Genomic DNA, 14957 nt, shown 5'->3' with positions numbered 1-14957 from the left:
AGCAATGAGTGGAGAGTTTACATTTCAGAGTCCCTCCTAACTGGGTGCCTCTCAGTTCACAAGTTCTGTACCCCTCCCAGGAATGATTCACCTAGAATTTTCTTCCCACTGAGTACCTGAAAGTTGAGTGTGCATGGCACCAGAGCAAAGGCCTTGGGCATGAAGGACAATTCTCTTAGGCCACGGTTGCAAACAGGTAGTTCACAAATATGTAGTACACAGACATATTTGTTGGATGTGCAGTGTTTTCAGATTTTTTTAATCAGTTGCCATCTTTTTAAAAATTGTGTGGCTTCTTATAAAAACTCAAATTTTAGGTTCTCTTGGAGACTGACATTTCTATAAAGCAGCAATAGTTAGGGTCAACAGCTTTACTCAAGGTCTGGAGCTCTCTGCCCTCATTTTCAGATAATCTCTCAAGGTGGAGGAGTTCCCTCTATAGATGGCTACAGGCAAGCATTATATGCTGTTTCTCACATTGGTGTTATTAAAGAAATTTTATTTCAAAGGAATACACACATACACAATACTCATTTAGGGAGAGTGATGCAAATAACCTGGGGAAAGTCAATTTAAAGATAACGGCTTTTTTAACCAAGTATTTAATATATCCCAGGTAACAAAAATTCTTTATATGCTCTTATGTATTCCAATAGGTATTGTTATTATCCTAATTTTATTATTGAACTCAAGGCTTGAAGAAGTGAGATGATTTCACCAGGGTCACAGACAACTGGTAAGTGGGCAGAGCTAGAATAAAAAGGCCAGGCAGGTCTACCCCAGAGACACTACGTGATTTTGCATTCTACTAAAAGTCATGGGTCGCCATTGGTAACAGACATTAGGTTGTCTTAGTACCCATTGGTCGTTTAAGGATCGCTGTGGTTCAGGAGAAGCTGACTCCTCCCAGCTTCGGACATGGGACACATGAATGGACCAAGCCAACCAATTCCCTTCATCACAGTGATTATTTCAGAGGTGAGCATGTGACAAAAGTCATGTAGGTCAGAATAAATCTCAAGACTTCTGCTAAAAATTCTGAGACAAGGACATTCCCCTTTTCTGCTCTGTGTGAATAAGGAAGCAGATGGTCCCAGCAATTGCTGATTGCTATCTTGGGACACAATGTGGAGCTAACCTTCTAAGGATACTGAATGATGGAGTTGATACGTCAAACAGAGCAGAGAGCAAATGAGTCAAATGAGTCCTAGTCACATTGTACACGCCCTACATAGAGCTTTGCTAATGCCAGCATCACTCACGGGCTGTTGATTTATAAGATTCCCTTTTCTGCTTAAGCCAGTTTAGTAGGGTTTTCCACCATCTCCAACTGAAAGGCACCTCACAGATACAGAATTCTGTCCAGTGAAGCAACCCATCTAAAAAGACCTTCCAATGCTTGGACATACACAATGGCACTGTCTGTAACAGACCACATGCTTTCTACCCCACATCCACCCCCAACGTACACACACATTTCTCAGAATAATTGACATAAAATCTAGCTGTGTCCCAGAATTTAAAATTTTAACTGTGCATTCCCTTTTCCTATGTGTCCTTCTCTCCAAAATTTCTCAGAATTCTTCAGAATAGGCTTAAAAAAAAATACAGCTAATAGAGTGCTGGGACAGTTCAAAAGCAAGGAAACGGAGATACATACTGATGCCACCTGCATGAAGGTGTCAGTTGTCTATGGGATCAAAAGGGCTGCCGACACATGAATGAACCCCACAAGAACACAAAGTTCACTCTTAACTGTTCCTTTGATGAGACAGAACAGTGCATGTCATGTCAGGTATCAGAAATACAATACCTGTGCCCAAAATCTTCTTGTTCTTTAGTTAAAGAGTAATTTAAGAAAACCCCAACTCTGTTTTTATAACTCCCTAAAACAGCAAGCAAAAGTTAATGTGCATCTCTGGGGAGAAAGTTCATAGCTAATCCAGGAGAGTCTGTGTTACAACAAAAAATTATAAACTTAAGGAAAATTTCCAATTTAAGGAAGTAAAGGATAATTCTTTTTTTAAAAAAAGTAATTAAAATATTTTTACTCTTTTACTCATTTTACTCTACAATAAGTATTATTTATCATAGGAATTCAAGAAAAAAAATTATCATGGAAATTCAAGAAGTAAAAATTATCATGGAAATTCAAGAAGTAAAAATTATCATGGGAATTCAAGAAATAAAAGTAATTGTTCACGTTTATTACTGATTTGTTACACACATTTCCCCCTAAACTTTAAAAAGTTAAGTAGTTAACAGATACTGCCAATTTAAAGAGTTGATACAACATAATATTCTACCACATTTTCTCACTATTGAACTATTATAAATAGTCTTTTATTATACATAGTTCAAGTCAAGAAAATTGCTTAATGAGGAGAATCATAGAGTTGAAAATTGTAAAGCCACTATATGTAGAATGATTAAGTTTCTTCTATTTCTTGGAATTCTAGCCTTATTTTTAAAATAATTGTTTCCTGGTTATGAAAGTTAATGTTTTGTTTATATTTAAAATTTGGAAAACACAAAAAGCCTAAAGAAATAAAAGTTATCCATATACTCATCACCTAACAATAACCACTGTTAACATTTGACAATCAGCAAGTCATTTTTCTTCTACACTTAAGGATAGTTTTTATAAAATTGGGGTATTACTACATATTGTTTTTTTAATCTGCCTTTTCAATGTTGTGGAATATTAACTTTGAGAGCACAATGCCTAACAGTTCATAATCAAAAATTTTCAACTATGTAGCCTAATGTTTTTATATAGTAATTTGTGATTTTGTGAGGTAGTTATTACTACTTTATGTTGCCGATAAGGAAACAGAGATTCAGACTTTTTTTCCTTTCTCTTTTTAGAGACCAGGTCTTGCTCTGTTGCCCAGACTGGAGTGCAGTCGCGTGATCATAGCTCACTGCAGCCTCGAACTCCTGGGCTCCAACAATCCTCTTGTCTCAGCCTCCCAAATAGCTGGGACTACATGTATGCACCACTATGCCCAGCTGATTTTTTTTTTTATAGAGATGGGATCTCGCTATGTTGACCAGGCTGGTCTTGAACTCCTGACCTCAACCAATCCTCCCACCTCGGCCTTCCAAAGTGCTGGGACTATAGGCATAAGCCACCATGCCCAGCCTGCCTTTTCACTTAATATATCATAAGCAGATAATTCCATTTGTATTGAAAAACGTTTAACTTTTCCTGAAAACATACTCGGATTATAATTTTGAGCATAACTTATTATGTACATTTCCCTATAATTATATGACAATTCCCATTGTGAAAATACTCTCTATGGGTGTGATGGCTAACACCTGTAATCCTAACACTCTGGGAGGCCGAAGAGGGAGGATCCCTTGAGGTCAGGAGTTTGAGACCAGCCTGAGCGAGAGTGAGATCCTATCTCTACAAAAAAATAGAAAAATTAGCCGGGTGTGGTGGCACACGACTATAGTCCCAGCTACTCGGGAGGCTGAGGCAGCAGGATCACTTGAGCCCAGGAGTTTGAGGTTGCAGTGAGCTGTTATGAGGCCACTGCACTCTATCCAGGACAACAGAGCGAGACTCTGTCTCAAAAAAAACTCTCTGGCAGAATATATATTATTTGTATAATTGCTGTTCTGCTAATAAGTTATATTATATTCATACTATTTAGTCAGATTAAAGAAGCCACTTATATTTTAGCATCATCTTTGACCCCGTCATTTCACATTGCTATTTTAATTACTAAGCTTAAAAATAGTTGAAAACTATTATCTCCCTTTTCTTCATGGTTGTTATTAATTCCAAATGCTCCTTAAAAAACATTATGTTCTAAGAAATTAATCACTATAAATAGAGTAAATGTCTTGAAAAATACAGCTTACAAAGTTTTTAGTATTATAGATTATAATAATTTCACTTTTCTCAGATTAAAAATGTGAGCATTTAATAAAACATATTAAAATGAGAGTTTACAACTAGAGTGGAAAGAGTTCATATTTCGATAACCAGCTGGGCCTTTACTGTGGTAACATATTTATCAGTTACACTCAGCATTCGTCTAACACATCTACCCACCCCACAGAAGGGATCTTGGCTCTTCATTCATCTTCTCCCATAGTATCTTTGTGGCAAATGCCAAACCAATGTCTAGCTAGATATGAGAAGACGAACCAACTCTACAACACAAAAAGATGATTGGTGACATGTTCCATCCCCCAGAATTTGTCATTGTGAGTACTTTAAACCTCTGCCCCAAATACATGAAGGAATACCACTGTCAGATAAAAATGTAATACACCTAAAACTGAACTTCTCTCCCTAACTATCCTCCAAACCATTTCTGTATCCCAGCTGCCTCATTTCCAATTATAGCATCATTATTATCACAGGCTCCTAGGATAGAAATCTTGAGCGTGACATTTGCTTCTGAATCTTCTCTCCTTTCCCCTTTAACTAAGTGTCACCAATCCACCTCCTAACCCCATTTTTTCCCCACAATACTGCTCAGGCTTTTTTCTTTCCTTTGAATTCCCACTGCTGTCCCCACTCCCAGCATGGATCATTTTTCTTCCTAACCTGTTACAACAGCCTCTTACATGGTTTCGCCTCTAGTCAAACATAGCCACGTTGGTGTTCCAGGCTTACTTTCCAACAGTCTGTTACATCATGTCATTTTTTGGTTCAAATATGTAAATGATTCCCTATTACCATCTAAAACAAGCTCAGGTTCCCTGCCTAGTTTTCAGAGCTCTTCTTAACATGGCTCTGAGCTGCTTGTGCAGCCTGATTTGTACAATTTGCAAGGCTAGGCTCTTCCCTGTCCTGAACACCTCTCACAGGAAACCCTCCTTTCCTTGTCTATACTTTCCTTCCCATCCTCCAAGGCCAAGTTCAAGTGCAATCTTTTCCAGGAATCCTTCTCACCTAGTCCATCCTACTCATATCCTTTCCTCCTCTGAACATCCATCTGAATTTCTGTAGTGGCTTTTAAAGTTTACTTCACAACTCTGGATAAAAGAAATGTCAAATTGAATTTGACTTTGAACCTCCCTCCACCTTCCATGCCAGAGCTGTGGTGAGAAATTCAGTCTTGGTTTTGTTTTCGAAGCCTCTTTCCCTCCCATGATCCAGAGAGCTGATGTCATACTCGGGTCATCATAGGCCCCACCCTGAGGCTCCATATCCAAGTCAATGTGTCCACTTGCAGGCCAAACCCAAGGTGCAGAAGGTCTTTCAACTTAGTGAGGCCATAGTGTTTAAAGCTCAAATATCCCTATGCCTTTCTATCAGACGTCCTGTCACCTCTCACAAGAATGGGACACTAGTCCCTGATATTGGAGAGACCTGCCATAAGCTATCTGCCCCATGGCTTTCTCTTTGAAGAAGTCCCTTTCCAATCTTACCACTTCTCCCTGCTCCCATCACTGTCTAAGTTTTAGAACACCTCCCAAGAAAGCCTCCAGCTAAATTGTACTTTAAATCTGTATTATAGCACATACCATAGTGTACATTATATTCCGAAGAGGCAGTAACACATTAATGTTAAGACCATAAGCCCCAGGAGCAAACAGGACTGGACTGCTTTGCCCACAAGAATTATTTAACTGCCCAAAGCCTCAGTTTATTTATCTGGAGAGCCCTCACAGGCATGGCATGAGGATTAAATCAGGCAGTAGTCCTAGGAGCAATGGCTTATACTTATCTAAGACTGTTCCCAGCTAAGGACATTACATATATTGACTCATTTCATTCTCACAATATTTTATGGATAAGTAAACAGGCACAAAGGAATTAAGTAACAACCAAGATTACATAGCTAATAAGCAACAGAGAAAGGACTCAAACCCAAGCAGTTTGGCTCAGAGTCTATGCTCTTTATCACTACACTCTATTGCATTCAATAATGGTAGCTATTATTGTTAACAGAATTACTTTATTCTTAATATATCTGCCTCTTTATGTAAACCGTAAGTTTCCTGAAGACCGCAAACATGCTGGCTCACCCGTACAGTTGTCAGAGAGCTGGCTCTGGAGGCTGACCGCATGGCTTAGGAGCCTGCCTCCCCTGCTCACTAGCTCTAGCTTTGGGCAAATTGCTTTATGTTTTAGGGTGGTTGTGAGGACTAAATTATTTCCTACTTAAAAAGTACTTATCTTTTCAAAGAACCAACTGTTTGTTTCATTGATCTTTTGTATTGTTTTTTATTTTCCATTTCGTGTTTAGCTCTGCTCTGACCTTAGTTATTTCTTTTCTTCTGCTGGCTTTGGGTTTGGTTTGCTCTTCCTTTTCTAGTTCCATTAGATTGATAATTTGTGATCTTTCTGTCTTTTTGATGTAGGCATTTAAGACTATGAATTTTACCCTTGGGACTGCTATGCTGAATCCCATAGATTTTGGGGGCTTGATTAAATTAAAAGCTCTGCACAGCTAAGGAAATAAGCAACAGAGCAAATAGACAACCTACAGAATGGGAGAAAATATTCACATGTTACACATCCAATAAAGGGCTGATAACTACAATCCACAAAGAACTCAAGCAACTCAGCAAGAAAAAAAATAACCCCATTAAAAAGTAGGCAAAAGAAATGAATAGAAGCTTTTCAAAAGAAGATAGACAAATGGCCAATAAACATATGAAAAAATGCTCAAGGTCACTGACCATCAGGGAAATGCAAATTAAAACCACAATGAGATATTACCTTATCCCAGTTAAAATGGCTCTTATTAAAGTCCAAAAACAATAGATGCTGGCATGGATCCAGAAAGAAAGGAACATTTATATACTGTTGGTGGAACTGCAAATTAGTACAACCTCTATGGAAAACAGTATGGAAATTCCTCAAAGAACTAAAAGTAGACCTATCATTTGATCCAGCAATCCCACCACCGGGTATTTACCCAAAGGAAAAGGAGTCATTTTAGCAAAAAGACACCTGCACTTGAATGTTTACTGCAGCACAATTCACAATTGCAAGGATGTGGAATCAGCCCAAGTTCCCATCAATTCATGAGTGGATTAACAAAATGTGGTACATGTATACCATGGAATACTACTCAGCCAAGAGGAAGGATGAATTAAGGCCTTTGGCAACAATCTGGATGGAACTAGAGACCATTATCCTTAAGTAAAGTATCTAATGAATGGGAAAACAAACACCACATGCACATGTACCCGCTATTAAACTGGAACGAACCAATGAGCACACATGCACACAGAGGGAAGTAAAACTCAATGGAAATCAAGCAGGGGAATTGGGGGAGGTGGGGATGGGTGAAAACCTACCTAACAGGTACAACGAACACTATCTGGGTGATGGGCACACTTGTGTAATCCTGACTCAAGTATAATAAAATTGATACATGTAACCAAAACATTTGTACCCCCCATAATATCTTAAAATTTTTAAAAAGTACTTAGAAAAGCAAATGGCCACTACTATGACGGTATACTGATATATTTCATTATTTGATATAAGACGTGACATATCTGTCTTCCCAGAATCTGGAACAATGTCAGAGCTCTCAAAAAATACTCTCTAATCACCAACTTACCACATTGTTCTTCCTACTTCATGTGGGTTTATCTTGTTTCTAAAATTACACTTAAAGAAAAGGCAACACCTTAATAATAACACTAATAATAATAGTTAACTTTTATTGAAGACTTGCTATGCACCAGGGACTGTTCTATGATATTTTTCATGTGTTTAATCATTTAATCCTCATAACAGCCCAATGTGGTCCACACAGCTTCACTCTGGTCTGAAGAAACCAAGGTGCCAAAAGGTTAAGTAACTTACCCAATGTCATTTATCACATAGCCAGTACCTGGCAGAGCCTAATACTCAAACTACTGCACTTTGTTGGGTTTTTTTTTTTTTGTAACTTTTCATATTCCCTGGTATATTTTATAGAATTCAGTATATATGAGAAGGTACCAAAAGCATTTGTTGATTGAAATTTTTTTCTTAGAATAGCATGAATAATAAAAAATTTTAAATGTTTGAATGTCTATCGAAAAAGTCAAAATCTAAAAGCCACAGTTTATCTCAACATCAAATAGGCTTAGCCTTTGAAATGAGTGTATCAGTTAAGCTGAATCACGAAGATGAGGTCCTACTTTTCCAGCTGTGAATGACTCAAAGGACTAAGATGTACTTCACATACTTAACATCCTATTCTGATGGATACATAGCACAGAAATGATGCCTCTAAAATAAGACATAACCCAGAGATCTGTTACAAAATCTAACCCCAAAACAAAGATTATAAATGTTTTAGGAAGTAAGCTTTTCCTTTCAACTCGCTTTCTGATTTTAAGGACAGAAATATTCAGGCCTCCTTTCACAAACCCCTTTCCATAAAGGGTAAGAATCACAAGTTGGAGAAATTTTCCAGGATAAATGAAGTTGAAACTCATTTAACTAAAACTGAATTAAAGCTTCATAGATTTAATATGTATGTTTCTGCAATTTAAAGACCTCATAGGAAAACAAACCAGTTAGACTGGTCTGGTTGTAGAGTCATTTAAATGGAAGAATGGATTTTCATAGCCTTGGGAAAATCTAGGTTTACAGAGCAAACTCTGCAGGGCTGAGCTCATCATGAAGACATGTTCCTTTTCATTGGCAAAAAGGGAAAGGAAGTGAGCCATGCCCTAAAAAACACCACTAGAGACATTCCAGCCGATACTTGATAAGGACTGGGAATGCTGCCATCAACTCATGGCTGGAAGAAGGAAAATTTGGATCAGAGAGCAGCTGACCAGGAGAAATCATGTTAGGTATGGGAAAGATTTCCCATTAAACTACAAACTTTCAACAAGAGAGTCATTTAAACCAGTGGTTTTCAATTTTTTTTTTTTTTTTTTTGCTGTGACCCACAGAAATATATACATTATATGGTGACCCATAAATATATATAAACGTACATATAAACTGAAACACATGTATTTGTAACTGAAACAATACTTAACCTTACTATGTACAAAGCACTATAATATTTCCAATTCTATTCTACTTTGTGTTCTAAACACACTAGTTGAGAAAAACAGTGTCTTAAATTCTGACCAGCACAGGAGATTCTGGGGATATATCTTATAATGGCCATTCTTCCTCCCAGAGTCACCTCGGGAAAGCTGCAATGGAGCATCTGTGCTTGAGACAAGTGACTTGATCTTAAATACTTGGATAAAGGCCACCCAGAAGGCTGTCTCCTCCACGTCTGGCCATTCCTCACTATGCAGCTTCTCCTCTTTCTGTCCCTTAAATGATGATTTGTTCCCCTCAACAGCTGTGTTTGATCCTTTTATCACTCGCAGTCTATTTCCATGGCTTTCCCTAATTGAAGGACAATTGCTCATCTACTCCATTCACTTCAATTCTCAGCGCTCATCTACCTCTTATATATTTCCCACTGAATTGTCCCACAGATTTCAAACTCATTATGTCCAAAATTGTATTTATAATCTCTCTTCCCTATCACCTCACCCAGACCTATTTCTTTTCCAGCTTTCATTGTCTCGAAAAATGGCACCTACCCATCTTTTCAGATTCAACTCAATTCCCTTCTTTGGGAAGCTTTTCCTGAACTCCTTAGATACTTGACGCCTCCCACTTTTATACCTCCAGTACATTATGGCACCTCTAACACCCTTTATTGAACTTATTTCTTTTCATACTCATCTCTCTTCACTAGATATGAGCCTCTAGATCTAGATTTTATTTATGCACCAAGCATATAGTATGGTGATAGTACACAGTAGGCTCTCAATAAATGGTGACTATTATTATCTAGAGCAACTAGGACCCTAAGACCAGCATACACTAATTGCTCCATTAAGTGTCTGCTGCATGAAAATATAACCAGTATATTCTTGCCATCTATCCAAGGTCAGAGGACTGCTAAAGTATTAATACCAGTATCTTCCAGATTGTTAGGAAGCCCAAGATCTACTTCCGTAGTCAAAGAAATGTAATTTTTTTTTTTTTCGGCCTGTTGGCCTCTGTGTTACTTTGCTAGGGCTGCCATAAAAAAGTACCACAGATGGGGTGCTTAAACAATAGAAATTTATTTTCTCACAGTTCTGGAAGCTAGAAGTCCAAGATCAAGGTGTCCCCAAGGTTGATTTTTTTTTCTGAGGCCTTTCTCCTTGGCTTATAAATAGATGGCTATCTTCACATTCAAATGCCATTCTCCCTGTATATGTGTCTGTGTCCAAATTTCCTCTTCTGATAAATATACCAGACATGTTGGATTACAGCCCAGCCTGAAGACTTCACTTTAACCAGTTACCTCTGTTAAAGAGCCTATCTCCAAATACAGTCACATTCTAAGATACTGGTGATTAGGACTTCAACATATGAATTTTGAAGGACACAATTCAAGCCATAACAGCCTCCTATTAGACTGTGAGCTCCTCAAAAGGCAGCAGCTATATAGCTTAGTCTTCCTTCTTAGTATGTGGTGTGCCTAGCAGAATACCTGGAACAAAGGAGATTCTCAATAAATAATTTGTGAGATACATAAATGAAGGATCTTTCCAGAAGTATAGTAGATGGTTGTCCCCTCCAAATCTGGTGTAGGCAACAAGAAAAATGTGGCCTTGCTCTTTCCTGAAAGAAAGTTTGATGTCATCGTCTCTAGATAGTCCATTGCCAAACAGCTATTTACGTGGCACCCAACACATAGCAGAAAAATAAAACCTGTAAGGCCAGATACCCCAAATCATTGACAATACCCTTCTCTCTGTTCCATTCCAATACTCCCAGACCGACAGCTGTCATACATAGTTACAGTCAGATTCAAAGTCAAGAGAAAAATAACACTGCTCTGCTTGCAGAACAAGGTATACCAGCTTAGAAGAAATAGTAAAATGGACATCTGCTACTTTTTTCCTACCCACAAGGAAACTTCCCCCTTACTGCTCTGTGTGATTTCAGTAGGCCTATCAATCACGCAGCCTGCCTCCCCCACTATCAAGATGGACACATGACCTAATTACTTCCCTCCTCTCTCCCAGGAATTTGAATCCTGAGTAGAGTGATATGAAGATAGAAAATAATTGCAGGGAGTCGATTAAGCCAGTGCCATGAAGGGTTCCTGGTACAAACATCCCTGAAAAACCCTTGGTTCCTGATCTTCCCAAGACTTGATTGACTCTACCTGGTAGAATCCTACCTAGTATCTTCCAGTAAATGCCTTTTCCTTAAATTGGACAGCTTATTCTACAGCTCTTCGAGAATCCTGACACATAATGGCCCCTGCAAGTGAGATGTGGCCAGTGGTGGACCTAAAATATGGAAATGAGAGCAGGCAGTGAGGAGTCTCCTACCCACTACAAAGTAGTTGTGCTCACAATCCTTGGTATGCCATTGCTAAGCAGCCAGCAATGCTACTTCCTCTTGTATTGGGGGATATAGTGCACAAACCACTCCAGGCTAAATCTTTAGGGAAATTGGTAAGAAAAAGTCAAAATAGTGGAGTGTGTGGCCATCTCGGACAGCTTTTGGTAAGACCCTAGAAATGACTTAGTTATAGGCAGGGTGGCCTGTCTGAATGCAGAGAAAATTCTCTCTCACTAAGACTGGGCTTTCTCCTGCTAGGAATCCAAGGTGACAGCAAGTCAGATAATCATGAAGGACTGTGAAAACTGGATTCTTGGCCCTGAGTCAATGATAATGCTAGAAAACACAGAAGAAAGGAAGGAAACATAGCAAAAGATAAGATTTGTACCAAGAGAATTGGGGTAAGCCTGACCCCCCCCCCTTACCTCCTGATATATTCTCCTTCCCTGGTAAAGAGCGAATCACTAGGATGAAGCCACAGAATGAGGAACAAACTCAGAGGCAAAAAGAAGCAAAATTAAGAGCTGGAGGACGGGCAGAGCAGCAAAGCTTACTTCTAAGAGAGAAACCCCCAGTCCAGTGCCCAGAGTCAAGGATCAACCCCCAGAGTGAAAAAGGCACATAGACCAGCAGCTTGAGTTAAATTTCAATAAAGCCTTGGAAAATAAAAACCTCTCATTGCTTCAAAATCAATCTCTAGGTATTCTAAGCCACAGCAGCACCAGAATTTATACCCCAAATAGGTAAATCCTACCCAAGGTGCTTCTCAAATGTGTCCATGGATTTTGTGAGGGAACAGAGAGCAGGTTCAATACTTAGCTAGGTACATAAGGTAGTGAAGTATATCAACTATTAATACTACATATGTGTCTAACATTGAAGGGCAAACTTTAATCATGGAACAATAGTAGCTAAATACAATGAACTCTATAACAATCAAGGCTATCACAACCTAGCATTCACATTAAGGCGTATCAGTAACTTTCTACAAAGACACAGGCTCCAAAAGATTTAGATGGAAACAACAGGAAAAAAAATAGGAAAAGATTAACTCTGGAAAACAGATTAGGTGATGGAGATAAATGTACGAAAAAATTATACTCCTTGAGTTGCATTAAGAATGGCTTTGATTTACAAAGAGTTTAAATCAAATAAGAATATTTATCTCAAACCACCTACACCCTATCAGTTTATTCACCACGCTAACTGGGGAGTTGGTCACCCAATGAAACCATTTCAAACGGAGCTGCTGGATAGAACCCTGAGTGCTGCGTGCCTTCCTCTGTGAGAAGTGAGCTCCGCTGCTGCAGTGTGCCAGGCTGAACCACGGTCCCTACAGCAGTGGCTCCTAGCGTGGTCCACCACCCCCCCGCCCCCCCGGAGCAGCACTGCCATGAGGCATCCTTTTCTTATACCTTCTGTGGAACTGTCTCCCCCAAGTAATATAACTTACTCTGCATTTCTATTAAATGGCACAGAATCACAAGGGAGCAGAGAAAAATTTCTAATTCCATGTGGCTGGGATCTGTCACTTACTTGCTAAAGGAGAGAAAATGTAATTCCCCAGACCCAGTGTATCCTCCCATCATTTTCATTAACCACCCTGAGAAAATAGCCTTAGAGCCACATGGGAAGGAATATTTAGGTTCTGTGGGCACAGGAAAGAACACAGGGTAGGTGGGGCCATGATGAGCAAGGGCAAGCCTGGGATGATTCTGCTAGAGATATTTTAACACTGATGAACACTAGGCTTTCGTTGGCTTATTAAAATAGTGCTGTGTAGTGAGAGAGAAGCTGGCACATTTTCCCGTAGATGAGATGGCCCTGAGGGTTTGAACAACAGTTGGAATACAGCTGCCATGGCTACAGCCAAGCAAGTACAGATGTCATACCAAAGTGGAAATAATTTCATACCATCCCATGGTGCTAAATTCAAAATGCCAAAGGAAAAAAAGTACTGGTGAAAGAGTTCTTTAAAATAGACTAGATAACTATTTTAAATATCAGTTCTGTGTGTAACTAAAATTTTTGCTGCTGAGGTCAACAAGCAACAGTTATTACAGTTTAAAGAGCTCAATCAAAAATCTTACTGCTCAGCAAAAGGAAAACAATACAATGTGCTGTTCTCAGAGATTGGAAGAGCCACATCAAATTCAGTCACTAGACATTAGACTTTGTAATTCCACATGTTTGGAAAATGTCCTTTTACAAAGCAACATTTTTCTTTTTTCTGGCTTCAGTAGTTTTTTTCCTTATAAGTAGTGCTGTATAACATTTACTATGTTCTTAACTGACATGTTAGATAAGAAGATATACTAAAAGCACATGCCACCACATCTTAGTATTCATTTCGTTTAGAAAGATAAACAAGGAAAAGGCAACGTTACACACACACACACCCAACTTACCAAATTCCTTCTTAGGTTCTACTAACTTCATGGTAAAGAGTTCCTCTTTTTTTAATTCCTTTAACTTCTTAGCAACATCATAGTGACGCTTCCCAACAACACTTTCTCCATTTATAGATTCAATATGATCCCCAACACAAATGGTTTTAACTGAGTCAATAGTGCCACCATCTTTAATTCTCTGAAAGAAAATTAATGATAACATAATACAAAAAGAATTGCATAACATTACTTTTCATGCTTTTGAGACATTATATACAACATACTGACCTATTAACAATGAAGTTTACGCTCAGTTAGAGATGGAAGATGAAAAAGGACCACCATCTTACCTTCAGCCCTTCTTCATCTTCCTTATTATTCAGAATTCAGCACTGTCACAGTCAGCACCTCCTCTGGGAAGCTTTTCCTGACAATCCCCAACCCACTCCCCTCCCCGCCAAAAATGGGCAAGATGCCATTCTTATGCTCCTACAGTACCTTTTGCTATATATGCTGAACCCTAAGCTTAGCACTTCACATTCACTGTTTCATTTGATTCCAACCACCTTTATGAGACTCTCATGTCATAGATCAGGAAGACTGAGACTTAGGAAGATCAAGTCATTTGCCAGATTCAACACAGCACAGTGCAACTGTTCATTGATTCCTCACTCTCCATTACTAAGCTGCAATATCCTTGGTGACAGAGATGGTCTTATCACCATTGTATGTCCTGTGCCTAGCACAATGCCTGCACAGAAAAGTCCCTCCATAAATGATTGTTGAAACATTTCAGCATGAAGCCCATCACATAAGAATAGCCTGAGGTTTTTCAATTGGCTACATTTAGTTACAAATGCAAAGACTCAAAGAATGGTATGATCTTAGCTAGGAAGACCCATACCTAATAAGAGACAAGTATGGTTACCATTTCAGAAGTCAGTAAAGGTGATTTTATATTACTGTTTTTCATTTATGTATTTTAAATGAGGAGAACATAGGAGAAACTTCAAGCTGCTCTTTCTTAAATCTATCTTACGTCTCTATAATACATCTATAGTATAGAGTCTCAAAATGAGATCTAAGATGGCACCAAGAATTTCTGAAAGAATTTTTGGGAGAGAGTTCCAGAAAACTCTACAGGGGTAACAGCCCTACAAAGGATGTACATAGTTCCTTCACAGTAATAAGGAGAAGGGCAAAATGAAGGCCACAACCTGCCTCAG

General features: G+C 38.7%; 1 protein-coding gene across 1 annotated transcript in view; it reads right to left on the bottom strand.

Moving 5' to 3' along the window:
* GIPC2 (GIPC PDZ domain containing family member 2) overlaps nt 1-14957 on the bottom strand; it is a 75093-nt gene that overhangs the window by 23261 nt on the left and 36875 nt on the right. The window contains exon 3 of the mRNA XM_069478113.1: nt 13750-13930. Coding sequence (XP_069334214.1) covers nt 13750-13930 — 181 coding nt within the window. The remainder of the gene's footprint in view (nt 1-13749; nt 13931-14957) is intronic.

This window comes from Eulemur rufifrons, chromosome 8, assembly GCF_041146395.1.
Source record: "Eulemur rufifrons isolate Redbay chromosome 8, OSU_ERuf_1, whole genome shotgun sequence".
Lineage (NCBI taxonomy): Eukaryota > Metazoa > Chordata > Mammalia > Primates > Lemuridae > Eulemur > Eulemur rufifrons.
The sequence above is the reverse complement of the archived record's forward strand: the minus strand, read 5'-3'. Positions and strand labels throughout refer to the sequence as shown.